This window comes from Athene noctua, chromosome 3, assembly GCF_965140245.1.
Source record: "Athene noctua chromosome 3, bAthNoc1.hap1.1, whole genome shotgun sequence".
NCBI classification, from domain to species: domain Eukaryota; kingdom Metazoa; phylum Chordata; class Aves; order Strigiformes; family Strigidae; genus Athene; species Athene noctua.
Genome location: NC_134039.1, coordinates 2,866,584 through 2,891,467, shown reverse-complemented (window position 1 = coordinate 2,891,467; position 24,884 = coordinate 2,866,584). Strand labels below are relative to the sequence as shown.

Genomic DNA, 24,884 nt, shown 5'->3' with positions numbered 1-24,884 from the left:
CATCCTACTCGATGTGGAAAGTTGCTGAAGTCAGAGAGATAAAATCTCCCTGAGCTATGAAAGAAAACAACACTTTAACTTTTCGGTGTTGAGAAGTTCCTGAGTTTTTTAAAAAAGAAATATTAATACTTTCCCTTGTGATTTTCATTAACTTTTGAATCCACAAATTAATATCTTTAGTGCCCTGGTAAAGGTCAGAGAATCTTATTATCTGTACATCAAACTCACAATGTTTTTTTGAAACATACCTCTTGGAAAGTCCTGATTTAAAGACATCATAATTTAAATATTTTATTCAGTTGTTTAAGTAGTGCTGGACCAGAAACAAAACCTTAGGTCAAAACCTGCAGGAATCTTGGAGACTTGCTGGTTGCAATTGATGTTCCAGCTTTGTTGCTCAGCACCAAAGAAACATGAATTAAAGCTACAGGTCTGAGTGCTCCGGCTCCAAACACTGTGAGTGGTCGGAGCTGCAACCACATTTTGTTCTTATTTTTGTTTAATAGGTAGTAGTACCACATGGCATGCATGCTCTGTGTTTGTAATACCTTATCTCTAGATCTACAAACATCCCCCCAAGCCATAAATAATAATAAAAAAAAATGACAACTGGCAAATTTCTCATGGATTGTTAACTTTGGAAAAGATGCACAAATAACTATTAAAGGCAGAGTGAATCATCATGGAATTTCCATTCCACAGTAAAAGTGGTATTTCATTTTGGCCAGGGAAGACTTCTCCATGTCACCCTTTTTGCTCTGGCTTTACTGTAGTTTATTGAAATGGTGAAATGAAACACTCTGATTTTGTTGAAATGCAACGTTTATGTGATTTTGGTGTTACCTTTGCGCCGAAGCTGATAAATTCCTATAAAATTCTTCAATTATCTTCAGTCAGCATTTTCCAAAAGGACCATTGCCAGGGGGAAATTTTTAACACTGAGAAAGGCTTAAGTCAGTGTTCAAGGTGGAGAGGAAGGTAATAGGGGAGTCAGTCTGCATCCTGTTACTGATCTATTTATATCTGGTGACTTGTGTTGCTGTGAAACCTCACTTAAACCCAGGGTGCTGCAGCATGATCTGGGCAAGCATCTTTACGTTACAGGGGCAGCCAACAACAGCATTTGATGGGGAAAAAAAAAAAGAAAAAAAGAAATAAATTACCCGTATGATCCAATACTAAGCTGGGACAAGCTAAGAAGGGGAGATGGTTTGTAGAGATCCTTCCTTGCAGGGCTGAGAAGCCGCGGTGCTCTCGGCACCCCAGTTTGCCAGCGGAGGAGCAGGACAGGGAGCTGGGCAGCGTGGTGGGGGCTTTTCTAGGGTCCATGACACCACACTGAGCAAGGATGGCTTTGCTAACTGCTCTCTTTGCTCCTGCTGACTTGTCCAGAGCCAGTGGAAACATCCTGGCGTGGGCCTGGCTGGTGCTCGGTAGATGCGACTTGAGGCATCACTGAACGTGTACTCATGTTGTCTCATTTTTTTTTCAAAATATTACCACTTAAAATGCAGCCTGTAAAGATGTTGAAAAATGAGCCTGTAAAGATGTTGAAAAGCGAGCTGAAAAATGAAAAATAAACGCACTAAAGTGGAAACATATGGCAGGTGCAAGTTATGAGCAAACTTTATAATAGATTCTGAAAATATACTTGAAGAATGAGGACTACAAATGTTTCTAGTCTGGATGGCACATATTAAGGATCACTCCAATGTGCTCCATGATATTTGCCAGATCTAAAAGCACAGATACGCTGGTGAACTTTCATTAATCACTCAATACCCTGAGGGTAATAATGGACGAGAGGGTTGGTAGCGTCAAGTCTTTCTCTAAATTGTGCTTAACGGTTTCAAATGAGGGATGGATGAACTGGCTGCAGTAACTAAAAGACTGAGCCTGAATCTACATAGGCCATTCAAAGCAGACATGAGTTTCAGAGATTTGTGGACAATCAGTGGTCACTGTTAACTATGTCCTGCTTTACACATCTCATCAGCTGATGGCTCTGTGTAGGACTGGAAGCAGAAGTGCCAAAATTCCATTTCTTTGTTGTTTCTGGCACAAATCAGATCAGCAATTACTGCAAGATTTCCAATCTCTTTTAGCAGACCAGAGAGGTTGGGATAAGTTGTCATAAATTACAGGAACCCAACTTCCAACCCTTCCCCTTTTGCCCAGTGCCTGCGTGGCAGCACATGGCAAAAGCAATTAACGGCTTCAATTTGGTTATAACGTGTCTTTCTGCTTTTTTTTTTTTTCTTCAGAGCTTTGTCATCCGTGGTGGCTTTAGGAGCTAATATCATCTGCAACAAAATCCCAGGCCTGGCCCCTCGGCAGCGAGCGATCTGCCAGAGCCGCCCTGATGCCATCATTGTGATCGGGGAAGGGGCACAAATGGGAATCAATGAATGCCAGTACCAGTTTCGGTACGGGAGGTGGAACTGCTCTGCGCTGGGAGAGAAAACAGTCTTTGGACAAGAGCTTCGAGTAGGTAAGGGTGTCTCTAATACGGTCCTGAAGCGATACATTGGGGCTGGTTTTCTTTTCGATTTCTCACTGTTGTCCTGTGAAGGTTTATAACCCTCCGGTGTTTGCCTACCGGAGTTCAACAGTGATGCTCCCACCACAACTGTGCTCTGTATGTTTTCATTGGTTGAAAAGTAACTGAGACACAAAATCTCTCATGATCTCTGGATGAAGCTGTGTGACTTCATACCCAGCAATGACCCAGACGCCTGCACAGGCACCCAAGAGCAGTCATCACACCCCATGCAAAAGTATTTCCAGTTGTCGTCCTGTTAGAGCTTGCCATGATCATTGCGGTGCATATTATGGCCAATCAGAAAGGAACTAAAAACAGCTCCAAAAACATCCCTCTGCAGACTTCTCACAGGCTTAAGCAATGGGAGAGTCTCAATTAACTGATGGAAGTATCGTGCCTCCAACACTGGCCTTCCAGTATATGACAGGGACACAGAACTGGTTTAGTGTTGCTATTGTACTGTAAAGAAAATACTGCAAATGATTTGAGGCAGGGAACAAATTCAAAGAAAATAATATAGGACCTTGGCCTGACAAGCTGTTAGCTGACAGAAGTTAAATTGATCACTTGTCATTTACCCTACATCTGATATTATTTTAGAGGGGACATTATGCAAATTTTTTCCAGCACTGAGACCATTATTTTCATCATCACACAGCTTAAGCATCCTTAGCCCATTCCTGACCTTTTCCCTCTCCCCCAAGAGCTGCCCACTTACCATCCCCTATAGTGTTTGCTGCTCAGTGCTGGGATAACCTTTTGCAGTGTGTGGCTCTCACAAGGACACTCAGTGATACCATCCAGCTTCTCGGTGGGGTTGTAGCCTGTTCTCCTTGTGCCTGGTTCTTCTTTGGGTGACACCTCTTTCTTGGATTCATTGCTTTGGGTGAGTCTTGTGCCTCCAACACAACTGAATGTGGTCAGATAAATGCTCTCGTTAAAGCTGCGTGGAAAAAAGATAAAACATTGCATCCCATCTGTGCAAAGAGGAAACGACTTATATGGTGCTTTGGTTGTTACTAGAGATCAAGGGTTTGGGTTGGTGTTTGTTTGTTTGTTTTTCCCAACACCCTTGTGAAATGAACACCAAAAGCTGAGGTATGCTTAAGTCAACAATGGAACTGAATATTTTTTCAAAAGACACGCAAGTCTGAGAGTCTGGCTGAGGTCTGGGCTTTTTAAGGGCACAGTGGCCCAGCTGTGAAGTGTTGTAATTGAGTAAATCCATTGGCATCAGGGGAACTGACTTACACCTGCAAAGACTCTGTCCTTCTGTGAGCATTACTCCACACCAGATCACAGAAGTGGAGAGGGCTAAAACTAGTAATAAAAAGACTCAGTAAAACAAATCGATGGCAAAAGAAAAGCCTGAAACTTTTGAACTTTAGAAAAAAAGTTTGGTAGAAATTGGTTTTGATGCTGAAAAACTGGTGGTGAGTAATTTGCTTGGTGTCTCTTCCTACGTTTGTTCTAAGATATTTCTAATTCTCTTTAGGTAAAACTTCTTGCCTAACTTTTTTTTTTTTTTCTTAAAAAGAGTGTAAGTAGAAGGCATTAAACGTTATCAAGACACCATATACAGGAAATAACCGAACATTTGACTTTTACCTTCAGCTTTAAATGAACCAGAAAAACATCTAGTCACTTGCCTTGGCTATTAGAATCACAGGTCTGGTTCTCCTTGGTTGGTCTTGTGCTTGTTTGTGTGAAGTTGATGTCCAAAATGAGGTTGCTGCCAGAAAATATACAGCTACCAAGCATGCCACCGTGGTACTTCTTTGCGCTATGTTGTCTTGATCTGCCAAAGCTTGCAGGCATGCTCTGACCCTTAGATAAATAAGTCCTGTTAACTTCTGTGAGATCGCTTATGTCCTTGAAGAGACACTCTCTGGATGGTTGTACCAGAGTTGGTGTCATCACTAAGCTTCCTGTGGCTTTCACCACTCCTGCTTTCTTCTTCAAGCTGAAAATCTTGTGGCACCTCATCAGCTCCATCCTTGTACTCATGGATGATAATCCTCTTCACCAGAGACTCCTTCCATCCTCGGAAATCTTGCAAGTGAGCACAGTCCAAATGCCTAGAGGACTACAAGTCATGCCTGTGCCACAATTCTCAACATTTCTAAAGAAAATAAGAGCTACAAGGAACAAAAATTGTTTGGCATCAGGATGGACCAGCTATCAGGTTGGTCAGACTATACCAAGTTTGAAAAAACAGGGTTTTCTTGATCCTTATTTGCCAAAATGATCACCAGATTCTTGACCTCTTCACCGAACCTGGGTGGTTTCTTACAACTCTGAAATGACTGATGTGGAATTCGGTGGGTTCTTTTATGGCTTAACCCAAACACAGACAAAACTTGGCAGTTGCAGCTGAGTTCTGCTTTGACATTTGTTGGGTGTGAAACCACACAAACTCTAACGGATGGAGGAGGTTTACATGACCCCTGCCAGCTGAGCCAGATGAGTTCCATGCAGGTCTATAAAGGATCCCATATTCCACATGTCTTTATTTGTTTTATTAGTGGAGTAGCACCCAGAGATGATGTGGTCAATATCTAGGAAAAGGACAGGGTTTAGGAAGTGGCGTTATTATACTAGTGAGGGGTAAAAAAAGTAAAAAAAAAAAAAAAAAAAAAAAAAAGGACAAAGCTTAAAAAACCCAAACCACTTAAAGGTACAAAATACTTGTAAGCATAAATATTCACACGTGTAACAAAACACATCCGTGTCTGACACATACAGAAACACTAAGCCAGACATTTGGTTCTGCCTGAACAGATTGAAGAAAGCATTAAGACTAAAAAAGACAGGCATGGTTTTCATTTCACCCCAAAGGAAAGCTCATCTAGCTTCTTCCCAGAACTGCTTATGGAGGAGAACGATCAGGGCAAGTTATTCAGGTCGTAGTGTGGAGAGGGCAAGTAAACTATGACAGCATGACATTAATTGCTCTCAGTCTGTTTGGGAAAGAGGGGATCTACTCTTTAGCCACTGGGCCAAGGCTCTGCCACGAGCACTGACAAGTGCAGATTTATGGTTATTCTAATTGGTATCCCAATGCAACACTCCCCCCTCAAAATTGAAAGCAAACCCCCAGACTCCCCCAACATGAGGCTTCTCCAACCCCTGTTCTGTTGCCAACACCACCTCTTGGGTGCCATTATGCTCCAACTATGCGCATCTTCCAGCCACAACCAAGCAGCAGCCAGATGGCAAGGCACAGGAGCAAATGTCCATCCTAGCAACTTCTGGGGATCCTACTGTGCCAGTAGAATCCCCAGGAAGCTAAGCTGGATCGGTGCTGAGCTATTTTTTCAAAGAGGTATTTCAGTGAATGAGGGTTGTACCACCTATATAATACATGGGAGTCTGTTTTAAAAACAATTGAAATAGTTCAGAGGACAGAATAACAACATAGAAATTATGTTAGTCATGGGGCACTTACACTGGTGTGAAAGATTTATAGCAGCCAGAGATAAAAAGTGATGGAGAAATCCAAATTAGTAGCATGAACAAAGGATGGGATGAATTAGCCAAGCATTGCGTGTAGCTTTTGTTGGTGTATTTATAGCTGGGAACTTTTCCATAGTCATGCCATCCCCAAAGAAAAGTAACTACTCCTCTCACTTTACTCATCCTGTCCCTGTACATGGATTTGTCACCTTCCTGTGCTCATCCCTAGTTTTGATGCCGGTGTCTCACAAAGTAATCTTTTGTACTCTCCACTCATTCCTCTTGCTGTAATCCTCTTTAACAAATTACCTCTTTAAAGATTTACCTCTTCGGCAAATGGATCCACTAATTAATTCCTGAATGATATATCAATTGTTATTATTGATAACTTTTGATGAAAAAAAATTGTTCTAATTTTTTGGAAGGCAAAGACCCTGATCTGGAAGAGTATAGCTTCTGGTCCTCTCAGGTTATTGATGCAAAAATGCTCCAGCACTAAGGATTGGTCTCTATTTCCCCAAATGATGGTTGGAGCAATCTATCATGCAGGTGCCTCTAGAAGTTACAGATCATTAGTAGCAGTTGAAAGCAAGTGAGTCCAAGCCAAAACTAAGCAGTACAGCCTCTGAAGTATGGAGTCAGAATGAATAACAGAAGTTAAACCTACTGTTGATCTTTGAAAGTGGATTATTCTGGCTAATTCTTTGGGTATTGACCATTTCTGCTGGAATTCTCCAGATTGGAGTGTTTATAAACAGACTGCTCTTATCAGTGCTGAATCCAGGGCAAAAAAATGAGGTGTTTTGAAAAATATAGCTTTTCAGAAATCAAAAGTAATCTGTAGACATCTCCTTTGTCAGACTGATGATGTGGATAATGATCACGATCAGTATTCATTTGGATGTATCATTGATACACTCATCAGGGAAGAATCAAGAAATAGGCAAAAACCCAAGGGAGTTCTAAAGTTTTTTTTTAAAAAAAGTCTCTGACCTTTCGTATTGATCTGTAGATTTCTGGCACATTGATAGGATGCATCTGAAGGGAGGTTAAAGCCCGGTTTATGATCGGAGGTTTAGGAGAAGAACTTAATTTTAAGAAGCTTCCTCTCGCTACACATTCACTCAACTTTTGGTCCACTTTTCAGGCAGAAAGGGGGAGGGATGGGACAGAAACTACAATTTTAAAGACTAAAAAAATCTGTGCATGGATTTTATTAACTCACAGGTAAGGAAGAATTTACAGGTTGTTTTGAGAGTCAGAAAATAAAGTTGAATGTCACGGTTATATACACACGCACACATAAACTTCTTTAGAAGACAACATAATTTCAAACAGAAGATTAAAGAAGGGAGGGCAACATCTTCTGAAGGAAAGATACTCTTTAAAACAAACAAAAAAAAGTGATTCTTTCTGTATTTGCACTGGAAACAGGTAACTAAGTCCACATTGGATCCCAGTGTTTTAGTTGCAGGCCTGAAAGAAGATGGGAATTGGGCATGAAAAAATGATGGCGTCATGGAGAAACGGTTGGCATCTTATCATACATGCTGAGGGGGTGTCAGTCAGGAAATTATTCTTGGTTCAGGCCATATATAGGCTTAATTAAATTTGGATTCAGGCTCACATATGAATCCAGTCATTTTTATTCTGGGCTATGATGGTGGTTTAACCGAGATGCCAAATGTTCATAAAAAAAACCTCCTACCAAAAATGGGAGGAGTAGAGAGGCTCACGATTCTCCGAAAATGGAAATTCACATCCAAGCAGATACATTCATCTAGCACAGTAGTATCTAGTACGGTATGAGTTGGCCAACTTGGAAAGCTTGACTTTCAGTACGAGCAGAAAACTTTCAAGACATGAAGACACGCGGCATCCTTAGGAATGCTTTACAACCATACTTGTGTTTTAATGCTATCAGCAAATCAATAAAGGGAACCATAAATGAATCCAGATAGTTTGCCTAAAGTAAGTACATTTCTATCTCACTATTTTGCCTTTCTTTCCTCCTGCCATTTCTTTCTCTGTTACTTTATGTTCTCATTTTTTAATCAATTTATGTTGTTAGTTATGTATTTACTAATGCTTTGTAATATTCATATATCAGGTTGACCGTATGTTTATTATTCTAACATCTGTGTATTTATTATGGGAAAATCTATCTTTACGGACTTGCGTTATATCCAATAAAAACAATATGGGGGAAAGAAAGGAATCATACAGCTGGAAACAATTTGGAGGGGGAAAAAGAGTTGGAATTAGATTATTTTAAATGTGATACAGAGCAGGGTACACGCTTCACCGTCGGAAAGGCAGCAATCATTGTCATAGCAGTAGGTGCTATGATTGGTTTAGGCATCTGTCAGTTAATTTGAACCTCAATTGCACGGTAGCTTTTGGTCTTTAATGTGGAAAAATGTCTGGTTTTTTGTTGTTGTCATATAGCACGGTCCCAGACAACCATGTCCTCTGAGTGCTCAAGCAACTGCTCTGAAGGAAACTTGTTTTCAGTAATTTGAACTGGATGTCTGCTCTGGCACTAGGATAGGGTAAAGAGCCACGTCACTTTGAGAGGTGGCTTCTCAGGAGATGGCATCAGCTTTCGAGTCCTAGCACAGCGGGATGCCAGGAGAGGCGCATAGGACGCATTCGATCAGCTGAAATCTGTACTGGGACTGTGTGCATCTTCCAGAAGACCAGCAGGACCAGTACAAACTGGGTCTTTATTACCCACACAGCTACCTTGGAGCAGTTGCCAACATCCATGTCACAAAATGGCCTGTGGAGGCATTGCATTGGCAAGTGTGGTTTAGTTAGACTAGCAGATGCTATAAATACCATCAGCAATAAATACCGTTATAGCATTATAGCTATAAATGGCATTAGCAAAATAAACCTAACAGATTTAATGAGCTGACACTTATGCAAGGGTAGTTTTTAATAGAAGCCCAGAGGTGTGTAACAAGATGTATAATTCTTGGTTATTTAGAGAAAGGGTTTTCTCATTATTAGGCTGAATTAAAAAAAAAAAAAATGACATGCATAGTGAACCACCACCCACACCACCTGGGTAACTGACAGGCAGGCAGGCAGAGGCAGCTGGTAAAGGGAAAAAAAAAAAAAATCCAACCCAAATCTGAGGACGCCCTCAGTGTGCTCATTTTTGTAGATTTATCACACCACAAATACTCATTGCAAAGCCTTCTCCTAAAGTGTCTCAAACAGCACATTTCTTTTCACAACTGACGTGCTGCCGGAAGGAGAAGCAAAAATTTCCTTCACCTTTAGGATATTCAGAATATTTGTTCTAGCTTATTAGATATATATTATTGCAGAAAGATTTCAGTTATGGTAGTGACTAGCCCACAAGTTGCCTTTCAATAGCAGAAAGGCCACTCTGGAACAGAGCTGGGCTGTTCCACCTGAAGACCCACACTCATATATTAGTTACCCTACAGGCAGTAAGTGCCATAAGGCACGCGAGCTGCCTTACACGGACAGGTTTTTTTTCCAATGCAATTCATTTTGACGGAAAGCTAAACACCGTCAAAAACCTGTGATAAGTAGTTACAAGGTGAAGTAAGCGAGAAGGTTGTTTTAGTTTGCATTATCATCTTTGGAGGAAATTAAGGCGTTGAGTCAAGCAGCTCGTACTTTCTGACTGTAGAAGGGTGGATAAGCTTTTTACTATCACAAGTAGCAAAGCAAGAGAGTAACCCAAACCAGAATAAGAAAATAAACCTCCCAGCTGGCGGTAGCTGAGGTTGGGAAGGACTGGTTAAAAAGTTATGAAACAACTACTGTGCTAAGAATTTATATTATTTTAACTGAGGAGACAGCCTATTGTGAGAGCGGTAGGTTCAGATTCGTCTTCATTTTTGTAGGTTTCTGTCACTTGCAGGTTTTTAGAAAAATAATACCTTTCTATTACAAGGAAGTATTGTTGTATTAAGGAAACATCCTGTTTTGAGAGGATGGACGAATCATCTTAGTGAATCAATGTGATAATTTGGTTATGCTTTAAAAATTCCTTAATGCCAGAGTCTCATAATGATCTGGTGAGGCTTTAGCAATGTTTTCAAAACACAGTGTAAATCATAGGTGAAAAGATAAACGTGAGTCGACAGTACTATTTGTAAATGATGAGTCGAGAGTAACAAATTTTGTTTGACTTCACTAAAAAAAATGGCATTTTGCTACATTTAATCATCTTTGTATTTTTCTTTGTCTCCCTATAAAAGAAATGTCTAGCATATATAATCAGTAGCTTACAGTAATTGCCAATCATGAACAGACAAATTTTGGCATTTCCCAATTTTCTACTCCCTAGACTTTTCGTAAGGTACTACTGTCTAGTTCAGGTGTAGCTCAGCTGTGTTTTCTTTTCCCTCAAGGGTCATGAGTTTGAGGAAAAGTACAAGTTTTCTCAAATTAAAATGTCATTGTTGCCATTTAAATATTTATCTCTTTGGCAGCAGGCTTGCTTTAAAAGGCAGACATCCTTATTTAAAACACTAATATGTTAATACAATTACTTCATGAACTCTGCGTGGCTTGCAGCTGGATGAGAAATGGTAGATGTTGACTTGAATGAAATCTGGAACTTCCATCCTGAGGGAAGTCCTAACTTTTTAAACTTCTGTGTCGTTCCATTTTTACATATAAAAATGAAGATTTTCTTGGAGCAGATGTTTTTCTGTAGACATTTTCAAACTAGCATACACTGATATACCTGGCTGAACAACTCCATTTTGGTTTGTTAGTGCGCTTAATTTAAATTAGTTAAGTGCATTGATGTAATTTGATGTAGGGAACAGTAACTGGGGAGACTCAAAGTTCTGTAACACACCACACAGCTTGATAAGAGACATCACGTAGCATAACACACTGTCTTCCCGTGACCTTAAACCTCAGGTCTCTCAGAAAACAACGGACTGACATGGAGATGCAGTTTATTATAATACTTTTGTTCAATGGTTCAAAACTGAATGGACCTGTTTTTTATTAAGTGGAATAGCTCCATTTAAATGTCAGTATGGAAAATAAACATTTTTTTGGAAAGGGGTGGGTACTTGCGGGTTTTGGCATTCTGCAATCATCCTAATAAATATGTAATTAGCTGTAGTGGAAAAGGGTACTGTTATGTATAATGTGGCCTTACAGGCAGAGTCTGTAATGACCTGTAACTCTGATCTTCTCCTACTCAGCATTGGCCAGAAAAGAAAAAAAAAAAAAAAAAGATCCTCCTTTTTCTCTTGCTTTTAACTTCATGTTTAGCTACTCAGGATAAAATTTTCCATGTCACTTGTCTGGTCTGCCTTGGGACGAGTGAGTCAGAGGTCCTGTGGAAAAGATCATATGCAAATTCTAGGCTATTATTTAATTGAATACTGTACCAAAATTTGGACACAACAGGGCTAACTTTGCGTAGCAGCATTAAGTTTGGCAATTCCTTACTTCTGAGTGCCTCACTTGGAACGTTAACGCTCCTTTAACATAATTTTTTTTTTTTTCCATGTCACTTCGTAATAAAATTGCTGGCTACAAATGATCCAGAGCATGCTGACTCCATTAGTTACTTCCAGTGTCCCACTCCCATTGATCGGTGACTTACAACGTAATGCATGCTTAAAACAGGAAGGCAAACAATATTTAAAGTTAAATAAAGTTGTGCTGGGCTTAATCCAAAATGACAGGGACTGAATTCTGGTGCTATTGCTGTCAGAAATTTTGCCACTGCTTTCACCAGAGCCAGGATCTTACAGCCACTAAAAGGGCTCCTGGCTTTTGGGTACGAGCAGAAGTTCAAAGTGGAGCTGAATTCCGTAGCAGGGACTCGGCTAAAACCTGATTAGTTAAATGGAAATCAGCTCTACAACACTTGATCACTTGAAGTGCAGAGCAACTTTGCGAACAGGGAGATGCTGCCAAATCTTGCCACTGCAAAGAAAAGCTCTTTACGTGAGATGACGGGTAGGTTGGGACGGCAGCTAACCTGCTGGTCTGTGATCCTGGAATAACTCGGGGTTCTAATGACTTTGGAGATTCCTTGAGCTTTACTACTGCGGTTAACTATGTTGTCAAAATCTCTTCCCTAGAATTACAGATGATAGGTTTGGTCATCTAGTTCAACCTCTACATCAAGCAGGACAGGCTAAACATAACATTAGACTTCAGAGTTACATGTGTAGCAGCATCCCTCCCTTTCCTCCTCTGTTCTTTGGGATACATTCTGTTTGGTAAACCATCTGTTTCTAAATTGAAAAGCTTGAAACGCACAGAGAGGCATTTACAAACATTACAAAACAACACAGCCGTCCTTGATCTGTACATTTTGGTTTGCAAACAAATGTTTCAGCATGCAGGGTTAGAGCACCGATCCGTGCAGTTTGCTGTCTTGCCTCCAGTCACGAGCAATTTCTTTTTCTAACGAAGTGGCTGGCGTATTCCAAAATATTACATCTGACAAATACCTTATTTTCGAATTGACAAAATTTCCTTCTTGAGTATCGTGCACGACTTTTCAGCATTGGGTTAAATTACCCATGACTGTAGCTTGTTTCTTGCTGACATATTGTGTGTCCATAAGTGTGAAGTATATTATTGTTACTGACATAAGAGTCAAATTAAAATGAAAGAAATAAATCAAGCAAGAAAGAGGACTATATAATTTATTATTTGGAGGCTTGAAAAAAATGAATCTAGCACGTTAGCGCTAAGGTAGCTGTTCTCTCAGGATTCAAACTGGCCAACAACTTAAGTCGTGCTCTGTTTACCCAACATGTGCTTAACCTTAAACTGTTTAAAGTCTTATTAAAGCTGCTTTGGAAGCATTTCACTTTAAATGCGTGCCCGAGTAGTTTGCAGAATACAGAAGTCATGGTGGCAGCCAGCATGCAAGATCAAGCTGACGATGGGTCCCTCAACTAGTAAGAACTGTCACACCTATCCAGTTTTGATCAGATTTGGCCTTAGGATGGAACTGGATGTAGGAGACAACTTTTAGCTACAAGTGGAATCTGTTGCTACCTATAATTGTCTCTCCACCGAAGAGGTTCAATCTCCAATTTCTGGGACTGTGAAAGAAAGATGATTCCTAAGACTTCACCAGTGTCGGTGTAAAAAGGGACCTTGTATTGCTGAGGAGTCTTTAAGCAATCTGCTCTCCCCACAGACAGCTCACTGGTGCCCTTGGAGAAGACATTTCTATCTCTAGATAGAAGCTCCACAGACAGGGACTGAGTTGCTGTAGACTGGAAAGCTCTATTCGAATGGCTAAACCGAAAAAAGTTTACTCATGAATCATGATTTATATTTCCCTGTTCACTCATTTCTTCATGATAACATGGAAACTCGTTGTCTGACTGATTCAGCCTTCACCCATCCTCCTCAGAAGAGGTGTCCATGCAAAGTCCCACCTGACACGGCCAGGGCAACCTTGCGGTTTCTGAGGGGAATGGCACAAAGAGGTAGCAGCGGTTTCTGTCCCTTTTGCTGAACTAAAGAGCTTCAGACAACAAAGACAGAAAAATGGGGAGCCCCTTCCTCTCTTCTTTTCTTTGGCCCAGTTTCATACCACATAGCTCCAGGCATTTGCATGAGATGTCTCAGATAGGAACCCAGTCAGCCTGTATTCCTTGTATGGTCAGAGAAGAGAGAGAAGCACTTCCAGAGGGTGATTTGGATCTTAGTTTGACTGCATGACAGTCTGAAGGTCCCTGTTGACTATCCTGGGAGCTTAGACTCCCTAATTAGGCATCAAGCTTGTTAATATCTTTGTTCATCTATGAAATTTTTCCACCTCTCCATTTATGTTTCTCAGGGGACCATGTGGTCCACTCATAAAGTCACACCTACTTGCCCCACATAGACATGGAAACTTGATCTTCATTTAAAATCCCAATTATTCTTGGTACTTAGTCACCAGTAGTACCTGCAAAAGTTGTCCTAGCCGAGGACTTTCAGACAGATACTGGGGAAAAAAAAAAAAAAAAAAAAAAAAAAAAAGCCACGACCACAGGCATAACCACTGCTGCTATTTGGAAATTTAAGAACAAGTGGGAGTCCAAAATTACCACCAGATGGTGCACCTATTTAGCAAGTGACAGAGACATGTTCCACAAGAAAGGGTAGCCACAGCTTCCAGCAACCCATCAAGTTGCTTCCCCTGCTGTTTATTCTCAGCTGTGATATAAATTGAATGTGTTGGAAACATGGACCTGCCGGTCATACTATTCTGTTACATTTAATATGGAGTGTGTTTTCAATCTCCGCGATGGAAGCCTTTCAGCTGCCTGGCTAGGGACATGAGGAAGTGGGAAAGAGTGTAGCAGATCTACGAGTGCATGTAAAGGGAGAAGGGAAGAAAAAGAGATGGGCCGGGAGCTGGAAAAATTGGTAATGGTGAATGGCAACGAGCAGGCTCCAAAATCAGCTCTGCGTGGCTCTTTCATTCAGCTGGGCTAGTCTTGGCTATTAATGGTTGGTAGCTGGGAGAAGGCTGAGGTCAGGGCATCTCTGAAACATAGTCTTGATGTCCAAGTCAGTATTTTGTCAAACTGCCAATGCCAGTATCCCAGGAGAAAACACGTGGGATATTTTATTAACTGCATAGCAAAGGTGGTGAACTTTCCAAAACAGTGAATCATTTTTTTCTTCTCTAACTGCTTCTTGTTCCTAAGCGCTTGTGGTTCTCCCTGCTCAAGAGAAAGCTCAGCACAAGGCGATAAGCATACAATTTCTGCCATGTTTCTCCCAATGTCACAAGACCATGTGATTCTTTCAACTAGATTTGCTGTAAATCAATGCACTATCATGTGTAGGACACGAGCAGGTCTCTCTTCACATTCTGCTGCACTTCTTGCTTTAAAGAAAATTCTAAAGTAATACCTAGGTACCTGGCAATCCTCTTTCATGAACGTTACAAGATTGATGCAGAAGAAAATATTGCGAGTCTCTCATTTTTTGGCATAGGTATGTCTTTTACTGCTTTCTAGTGTTTTGGTATGTTTTAAAGGATGCTGGAAATAGAATTTAATACATTGCTAGGGAATGATTAATTAGAAAGTTAGAAAGGCTGCTTTTTTAATTACAACCTGACCAGTAAAGACATGTCTGAACTGAAGATTTCCTCTGAGCAAAAAGTGAAAACATTGGAATAGCCTTTAACCTGAGAAGTACTCACTCAGAATGGATAAAATGATTTTTCATTCTCTTTGTCCAAGCCAAGAAGAAGGCGTCACCTCCATAAGCTCAATACAATTCCCTTCCTATAATTTTTCACATACCCTGTGGCTCCTAGTTCAATGTGAGAACTATCATTTTATGGTTAAAGCATGGATCAGGAGATAATGGACTTGGACTCTGTTCCCAGCTGTGCCATATACTTTTCTTCTGACCTTGGGCAAGTCACTTCATATTTTGCAGTCTGGATGCTAAAGATGACTAATTTCAGTGGGGAATTGAAAAGCTTAATTAATGTGGACTCTAACCTCCACTTAAAACATTTGTGAAGTACTCTGGGTTCCTCAAACTAAAATGGTCGGTGTTAAAAGTCTTCTTATCCAAACAGTAAGCAAAGGACAGAAATGTCGTGGAGGGATTTGGTCTTCTAAAAAGCAAGTCCAGGCCTGAAAAAAGACCATACTAAAAAAATCCCAGCCGAATAGGCCTGGTAAGTTTATTAGCTTAGTCTGCATAAGAAGCAAGTTTGGAAGCTTTAGGCAGTTGTCCACAAAGAGCCCAAACTCAAATTTCACAAAGAGGAAATACTTACATGTTCAATACTTACATGTAACATAACAGAGAGAGGATAAAGCCCACAGGGAGGGTAACTGCTGGTTACTTACGGTACGTTTGCTGGTTGTGTGCTGTGATTCCTCGAGTAAATCTTCCTGTCTGAGACCCTCTTTTCCCACCTACTGGTGCGCAGTGACATCCTGACACCAGCGATGGGGCTTGAACCCTTTTCCCCTCCTTCTCTTTCTTTTGCTCCTTGCTTTCTCCCATTTTCTTTTACTTTGGCAGTTCAGTAAAGCTGAAACCAAGTTCCCTTCCCCTTTGTTTGCTTTTCCCTTGTCCATTGATCAACCATGTTGCTTTATTACAGACACTGTAGTATTAACTACAGTATAAACAGAAGCTCTTAGCAGGGGGGTTAGCTGGGATTTCCCTGCCCTCTTACACAACTGAAGTTTCTGCAGCACCACTTTCTTGTTTGTTTTCAGGGATTAGTGGCAATATTCCACATACTGCTGACATAATCAGGCATAAGCTTTGCTCAAAGAAGGCAAGACACTGATTTTTAAAAGACCCTGGACTACTGTACTACTAGGGATGGGCATGGGAAGCTTGAAAGGCAACAGACTATCCTCAGATCTGAGTGGCAGTAAGATTATTGATGTGTTTTTGCACAGCATGAAGTATTTCTGTGAATACTGTTTCCTGCTCAAAGTTAAATTCAAAGTGTCTGCCCGGAATATCTCATATAGCAGCATGTGCACGCTGTCAGTTTGCGTTAGCCAGGGGAACATGACATCATGTGATAGGCAAAAACACTGCTTGGTACCATATAGCCTAACGCAAGACTTTTCACGTGAAACATTTGTTTTGTTTTGGTTTTAAGACATTTGCCTTTCTAACTGCTCTGTTTTAATTAGAGCTCAACCTGAACCACAAACGATAGATTTGAACTTTCCCAGAGTTCAGTGGTGTTCAGATCTGGCTTTTGGTTTGGCCCATCACAAAGACAGGGGTCAGCTTCAAAGTTCAGATCTGGAAATGGGCTGCTACAAAGCAGGGGGCTGAAAAGATTATTTGGTGAGACCCGTATCTCGTTTTAATGGTGGATTTGCAGTAGAGACACTTGCCTTTCTCAAAAGTACTTTTACGTAAGCAGCATCTTGAAGACTGGTGTTAATACCAGTCTATCTATTGAAATACTTTTGTATTTCTACTGCAGAAAGGGTCTTGTCTCTCCTTTCCTGGTCACAAAGCTTGGATCCTGGTCTGAAGCTGGAGTATCTTAAAAAACTAGATTTTACTTCTCATCTTTGTTTAAAACTTATCCTTCAGTTCTAGGGTAACTCAAAAACAATGGAAGCTCTTTGCGGGCTAGAAATTTGATCTTTTTATCCTCATAACATTTTTTTTCAGCTGAAAGGGCACCTAACTCACAGGGCCAGCATCCACCCATTTGTCAAACTCCTGCAGGTGTGGATCAGCAATTTAGGGTGAGCTTGCTCAGTACCTGGCAAAACACAAGCTTAACACAAGGCAAATAATAAATAACGACCACTAGCCTACTATAGCCTGACTGATAGGATTAGCTGGACAGGTTCAGATTAAACACTGATTCAGGAGCTTTCTTGCATCCTGAGCAGATTCATACAATTCTTCCTTGTTTAGGTGAATCTTGTCAATCCCCAACTCCTGTCAGGACCAGAAACTCCAGAGCTGAAGAAAAAAAAAAGAAAAAAAAAAAAGACTTTGCTCTTGTGATGCTTCCAGACTCATTTTGCAAACCAGAGAGGTTTGGACTAGAATCTAAACTTTGTGTATTTATCCAAAACCCTCTGAGCTCTTTACTCTCTTAAATCTCTTTCATATGTGTGATTTGTGCCATGTCTTGTTCACTGGGGTTACAAACTTGACTACCAGGCAAAGACCCTTTAAACACCAAGAAGCATAGCCATCGTTACTTGTCCTAGCTCTCTTCCCAGAAGGATTGTCAGGCAAGTCAAACGTATCAGAAATGTGAATGCAGACACACAAGGAGTGTAAGAGCATTTGGAAAAAATATTTAAGCAAATTCGAAAGCAACTTTCAACTCAGCCCTGTCACCAGAACTTTCTCATTTGCTTTCCACAAAAGATGAGCTCTGGCAGGGGACCCCAGTGACTTCTGGGGTTACTGCCCAGCTGTTTGCCCTACGCCTGGAAGCTGGGATCTCTGCAGCAGAATTAGCAGAGCAGAAGGCAGGCTCGTCCTGATGATGTGCAGACGCAGCCTCGCTGCTGCAGCCACCAAGGAAGGGCTGGTTTGGGCTGGACTGTAAGCTAAAGCCAACGAGGCACGGTCCTTCTGCTGCCGTGGGAGATACCAAGGGAGTGGTAACATCCTAAACAGCCACATCGAGACTCGCCGCGTCTCACCTGTCAAACCCCACCTTGCCAAGAACGCACCAGAGAAGCACATCAAGGCCCCCACACCTGAAGTTTGGACGGTGAGTCACAAGCGGTGGTGGTGCTCACGTGCGATAGTTTTAAGCCCTGCCGGGACCGGAGACCACGTTGCCTTTGTCCCTCTCCCAGCCCCAGCCGGTCAGGCTGGAAGTGAGGCACAAACCCCAGGGTTGAAATAAAAAGAGATTTAATACAACAGCGTGATAACTAACAATCTGAACAACAACAGTAGCAATGATAACAACAATAAACAATAATAACAAGACAAAAGATATACAGAGAAATACCGCAATGGACACAGTCAGCCCCTGCGCCTGCTTCCCGCGACCAAGGCCACAAAGGAAAGCTTCCCGCGCTGCCGCCGGATCTGACGTCAGCATGGTATGAATAACCCGCCTGGAGATCCCTTCCGCCTCTCTGCTGGGGAAAATTAACCCTATCCTAGCTGAACCAGGACATCACGGCACAGATTTGCATGTGAAAACGGACATGTTGAGTTGGACCTCTGTGGTGTCCTGCCTGTCATCAGGAAACATGCCAGGAATTGATGGCAGCAACAGATCTGTAGGACAACCCTAAAGAACGATATGCAGAATTCTCCTCCGGGAGACAATCCAACAGCCGTTCCCAGCAAATGCAACAAGAACATTTCTGCTACGTTCTGGTGCAGAATTTTACAGAAAAAGTCAACATTCTGGTACGCTATTTGATGCAAGTTATTCTTCCTTTTTTTTGTCACGCATAGGAAACAGTCTTTTGTCTATGCCTACGCACCTTTGAAGAATATCTTAGGGCCACCTTGAAGAGCAGAGTCACTGGACAAGATGAAGCATCACAGTTCCTGTGCCCGAAAAGTGTTGTCCCAGGCACACCAGAGCTCTTTCTCCATGACCACTAGTCTGAAATACTTTTCAGAGCCCCCAGCCTATCTGTCAGCATTTCTGAGGCTGGGCGGAGCTTCCTCCACACTCACTGCTATTACCACAGAAGGGGGTGTATATCAAAGTATTTCTAGATGTCATTATTTCATAGTTATTTGACATAAGACTCCTCTTGTATTGCTGTTCCACTGAAAGCTATAACGTGACAGATGGTTATGCCGTTTTATGATATTTCTCTGGATTTAGATTGGAAATCTGACAGATAATTTAAATAAATATTTATTTATTAGATCCTGTCTAGACCAAGTAGATGCCTAGTGTATGTGATTCAGTTTAATAAAAGATGCTGCTGCACTTCATAAACCTCATCTTACGAATGTCACGACTAGGAAGAATTGGTAACTTTATTTTATGTAAAATCATCCTAATTCTGTACTTGATAGAATCAAGTTAAATGATACTCTGAAACAAACTAGAAAAAATACACTAGAAGAAGTTATATTATATTCAGTAGAATATTTTTATCCTAATCAGTGAAACCGACAAAGCAATTTTCTGGCTTTTAATGTAATGAAATCTTTTTTCTCCAGTCAGAATATAAAACAGAATAATGGACTGAGAGTGGAGTATTTTAAGGGTGGGATCTCCTTTTCTAAAACCACCATATACCCTCAGCAATTACACTTAGATGACTGCTGCCAGCACAGTTGGAAAGGCTCACTGTGAAGGGAAATCTGGCTTAACTCTCTGATGGGATCAGTTTAGACTTTCACCCTTTCTTTGCATTTTCTGCTCCCAGTTTTGGAGTTACCACAGCTTCTGGAACAGCTCGGGTGACAGTTTCTGGAAGTCTTGCTTTGTTGGTGTCTGCTCTCTCAGTGCTTGGTAAGGCTGGATTCCTATCCCAGCCACATGCAAAAGACGAGCTGGAAGAACATCTAAAAGACAGGTTTTACAGCGAGCATCCCTTTGCAGAATTAGCTCTAGGTGCCCAGCTCTTGCCCTATAGATGTAATTATTTTTGTATACAGTAAACATGGGTGTCTAATCTGAAAACAGCACCTCATACTTGCAAAATGTCTTGGGCTAGGCTTGCTTGCTACTGCACTTGCTTTGTATGTAGTTCCAGAAGGGAGTTTCTAGATTAGTACATATCTACATATATATCAAACAATTGTGTTGGCTAACGTAAGAAGTGCATACGAGAGAAAAAAAAAAAAAAAGAAAAAGTCTGTGTTGCCAAATAGAAGCAGCCATTTTTTAAGACCTTGCTTAAAGTTGCACAAATCTTGCTAGTAGTCAAGAAATATTATCGACTCCAGATGGGGACGTAGAAACATGTAGCATCTCTGAAACGAAAGCAGATACAACCTCAGCAAAACTTTTGGCAAGACACTTGAATTAGTTTTTTGTTTTTTGTTTTTTTTGTTTTTTTTTTTTTCAAATTAGAAGTCAAGAAAGGACGTGGATCTAATGCTATGCGGGTGTGGCATGTGAGGAGTGTGAGTGCAGAGTTAGGAGTGGCCGCTCAGTGCTGTGTATTTCTCTGGCAGGCATGGTGATGCTGAACACCGCTGTGCCCAAACCCCTTTATGGCTCTGGCATTAGGTGACCACTTCACTACTGTGCTAGAACAATATGTGGAAGAGCAGAGCGGAGAAGATCCAGTCCCGAGAGCTGCTGCTTCTTTCTTGGAGCTCTCCTGTCCCACCATGCAGCTGTGGGGACATCCTCCTTAAAAACAGAGTTGAATTTGTGCTTCAGCTGTCGGTCGAGAAGTCTACAGCTAAATTCCTCCCAACAAAGAGAATCCAACAAGAGGACAGCTTGTTCTCTTACAGGTCCTTTGCCATATGGATAAACATCTTAACCTCCTTGTGTCCCTGTGAAAGAGAAGTGACAGTGTCTCTCTTCTGTTGCCCTCTCCAGCTGGAAGACACTCAAGGCAAGAACCGCCTCTTGCCTAAACAGATTTGTGTCTAACACAAATTCCAGCTGGGAATCACTTTGTATACCTGTAATTCAATAATTATGGCAAAGTGGTACCGGCCCACTAATAGGCTCTGCACAACATTTTGAGGTAACATTCATGACTCAGTTAAACCACCCCAAGATATTCTGAAGCAAGAGCTGAAATTTCATCTGCAACGTGGACAGACATTCGCGCACACAGACACCCGCCCACAGACACTCCGACATGCCCAGGTACAGGATCTTAGTGCTAATTCAGTGAACCCTTTAAAAGGTGTTATTATTTAACATGTTTCTACAGCAAAGCACAGGTGTGCACCACGGTTCACAAAAGAATACATACAGACCTGACCGCTGCCCTCGGGGATTTGTTATCTAGGTTAGAGGTGACACAAGATGATACGGGAAAGGATGACTTCATGGAAATGGCAGTGTGGATTTACTTCTCGAGAGATGTTCTTCAACATGTTTATATCAGGCCACTGAAATGATTTAAATGAGTTAATTAAAATACTGACCCAGCAGAAAGTCCACTGAAAAAGCCTGATTCTGCAGGGTGATGACTTCTTAATATTCATGAGTATTATAGTAGGGATGACAGAGTATTTGTGAAATTGGGTCCGTAGAAAAGTCAAATAGCAAAATCAGAATAATTTAGGTTGAAAGGATCCTCTATTGACAACCAAGGAGAACAGCCATTCTGAACTGATTCATTCACTAAAGGCTCAGGCCTGTAGAATCCACACACGTGAAAGTCTCAGGGACTGAAATGGTTTAGTAGCAACCTACCCTGCTGTTGTATCTTACCAAATTGAGCATGAAGCTGACGTGAAAAAAATTTTATTTAAAAATGTGGTAGCCCTGTCCTCCATTTCCCTGACAGGTTCATAGTGGTGGCTTCTTTTCTGCTGGGTTTTGGTTTTGTCATTGTTGTGTTGTTTTTTTTTTTTTTTTATGATGTGGCAAGAATATTTTTTAATTTCTTAAATCAGAGTGGACATTATTCCCTTTGCTGAGCACCACACAGGTATCTCAGAAACCTTTAACAGGCCATATTGTAGTGCAAGAACACTATCCAGAGCAAACTTAAAAAAAAAAAAAAAAGAAAGAAAAATACATGCCCACATAGCTATAGATACCCTTCCCTTTTTCTTAAATATTGTTTTTATTTCTCCCTGTGAAATTACCTTAAAAAAAGAGATCATAATGCATTGGCAAGTCCTACAGATAATAACTGTTACTGTGAATAGATCGAGGCAGGTGAATTATTAGAATAGAATAGAATAGAATAGAATAGAATAGAATAGAGTAGAATAGAATAGAATAGAATAGAATAGAATAGGGAAAGAGGAAAGGAAAGGAAAGGAAGGAAAGAAGGAAAGGAAAGGAAAGGAAAGGAAAGGAAAGGAAAGGAAAGGAAAGGAAAGGAAAGGAAAGGAAAGGAAAGGAAAGGAAAGGAAAGGAAAGGAAAGGAAAGGAAAGGAAAGGAAAGGAAAGGAAAGGAAAGGAAAGGAAAGGAAAGGAAAGGAAAGGAAAGGAAAGGAAAGGAAAGGAAAGGAAAGGAAAGGAAAGGAAAGGAAAGGAAAGGAAAGGAAAGGAAAGGAAAGGAAAGGAAAGGAAAGGGAAAGGAAAGACTATGTAACAACATCTGTTTCCTCATCACCCCATTTAATTTAAGGATGTTAGGACCCAGTTTCTCCGAGATGCCTCCAGGAATCTGTGCTTTCCGACAAGGGGTGGCTGCAAAGAACTTGCAAGATGTCTCCAGCTGGGCTTTCACATCTTATGATATATCAAACCACTCGTTATCGCTGAAATGAAAAAGCCCCAACCATTCAGCGGGGAACCATTAAGCCCCACAATGGGCCGTCAGAAGGTCCAGAAGAGAACACAGGCAGGAGATGATGTCTCTGCTCCAGCTATTGCTTCCCACACGCTACTTTGGCAGTATTAGCAGGAGCACTGTGAAAACACAGCCGGCTGTGACACTGCACAGGCTCTTCTCAGTGGTACAGGGTATCTGGGAACTACCCCCTTACGCTCTGTGCATTTCTCAAGCCATGCTCCTGTGCATTCTTTAAACGGGTGCTTAGCACCGAGTTCTGATTAAACCTTGACAAAACCAAGCGGTGGTGGTTTGGGATCAAAACTTAATTCCCCCTTTTTCTGTAAGAACGAGATACAGATTGTTTGTTAGGGCTGAGTTAGTAAGAAATATTTGCTACAACAAATATGGTTTTACAGGGGAGAGACCAAAAATTTCATATTTCTCTGGCATTGCTAAACATCTTCCCAGAGATCACAGCTAATCACTAACCTCACAGGAGCCGGCCCAGAAAACTCCACCAAGGGACATGCTGCCAAAAGACGGTAAAAAACACAACAGAATTATGCTCGCTTTGGAAAAAATAATGCTGACTATTGTTTACAGTTGCCAGGAGTTCACTGAATATGTTTAGTGCATAAAGTAAAAAAAACCCCGTAAACAGTTAGAAGCCTCATTACAGCAACCCCTGCAGAAAGTACCACCAAGTCTTTAGAAAATAACCATGAAATTGGAAAAATGCTTGAAAAAATGTGAAAAGCAGAGGCAGAGTAAACAGCTCTTTTTAATAGACATTCTTCCAAAAGTATATAAATAGTGACAGCAAGGAGCTGCATAAAGGCAAGTGTGAAATAATCTGGCTCATGTACAGCCCATTCCAAAAGAAAATTTGACAAACCCACACGAGCAAAGGAAACAATTGAGCTGACAGAGCGATTCTAGACTGATGGCCAAAATTCTGGCACCTCCCATAAAAGCTTAGTGGTAGTCTAGAGATTAAAAATGTTGAATAAGAGAAGAATCTGTAAACAAACCATTATGTCACAGCGCTACACATTCTCAGCTTTGAAATCTGCAATATTCTTGTCCCAACCACGTGTAATTGGAAAGAGACATCATGAGCAGTCTAGGAAGAAGATGATGAAATCATGTGCAACTCCTGCTCTAGCTCCATCTGGATAAGCAAGATTAAACAAGACTATTTTAATTAAACTCTAATAGACCAAAGAAGATTTTAGGGAGGAAATGGGAAATGAATATATACTGTAAAATGAACATTACCAACGCAACCATTGGAAGACTCCACCAGATTTGAGCAGAAGGTCCGGCCAGAGTAACAGATATTCAGTCTGCACTAGGTTCATAATTCAAGAGCACTTCTGAGCACAGGGGCTACAAGAAGAACCTCACCACCATAGATGACTATATCTTTTTTTTTTTTTTTTTGACAACAGGCTACACAGCAATCATTCACTCTGTACTTTGTCGATAAGTGGAAAATGAAGAAAATATCTGGCCCACTACTCAGTGGAGTGGACGCCCAAGGAGAGTGTAAACCAAGGATAATGTCAAGAAGGCCAAGTACTTCTTGCATCAGCCTTCAGCAGAAAGGTCAATGGTGAGCGGATAGTTGTAGAACTAATATCACTGACAGAGGAATACAACCCCAGCGTTAGGCAGAGGGAAGTTTTTGTCCAGGCTGAATGCTTTCCAGTTAGCTGTCCCTCATCTCAGAACATTTAATGAAGCCACTTTAGACCCATTAGCCCTGACAGACATTAGCGCTGAAAAGTTGTGGAGAACTCTAATTAAGAAGAATTGAAAAGACAAATGTATTGCCTTTGTCTAAAAGAAAAAAAAAAAAAAAAGGAATTAGAGAACCAATCAGCTCAACTTCAATAAATGAAAAAATATGGGAACAAAAACACATTTATAAGCTCCTAACTGAGAGCAAGGAGATGAGTAACAGTCAACAAGGATCTGTCAAGAACAAATACTGTTAAACCGATCTGATTTCCTTCTTT

The 24,884-nt window shown here is 41.0% G+C and overlaps 1 protein-coding gene across 2 annotated transcripts in view; it reads left to right on the top strand.

The window, feature by feature from the left end:
* The window catches only part of WNT7B (Wnt family member 7B), a 94,568-nt gene that overhangs the window by 51,505 nt on the left and 18,179 nt on the right, over positions 1-24,884 (top strand). For both annotated transcript variants that reach the window (XM_074901195.1, XM_074901194.1), the window contains exon 2: positions 2,265-2,491. In XM_074901195.1, the coding sequence (XP_074757296.1) occupies positions 2,265-2,491 (227 nt within the window). The remainder of the gene's footprint in view (positions 1-2,264; positions 2,492-24,884) is intronic.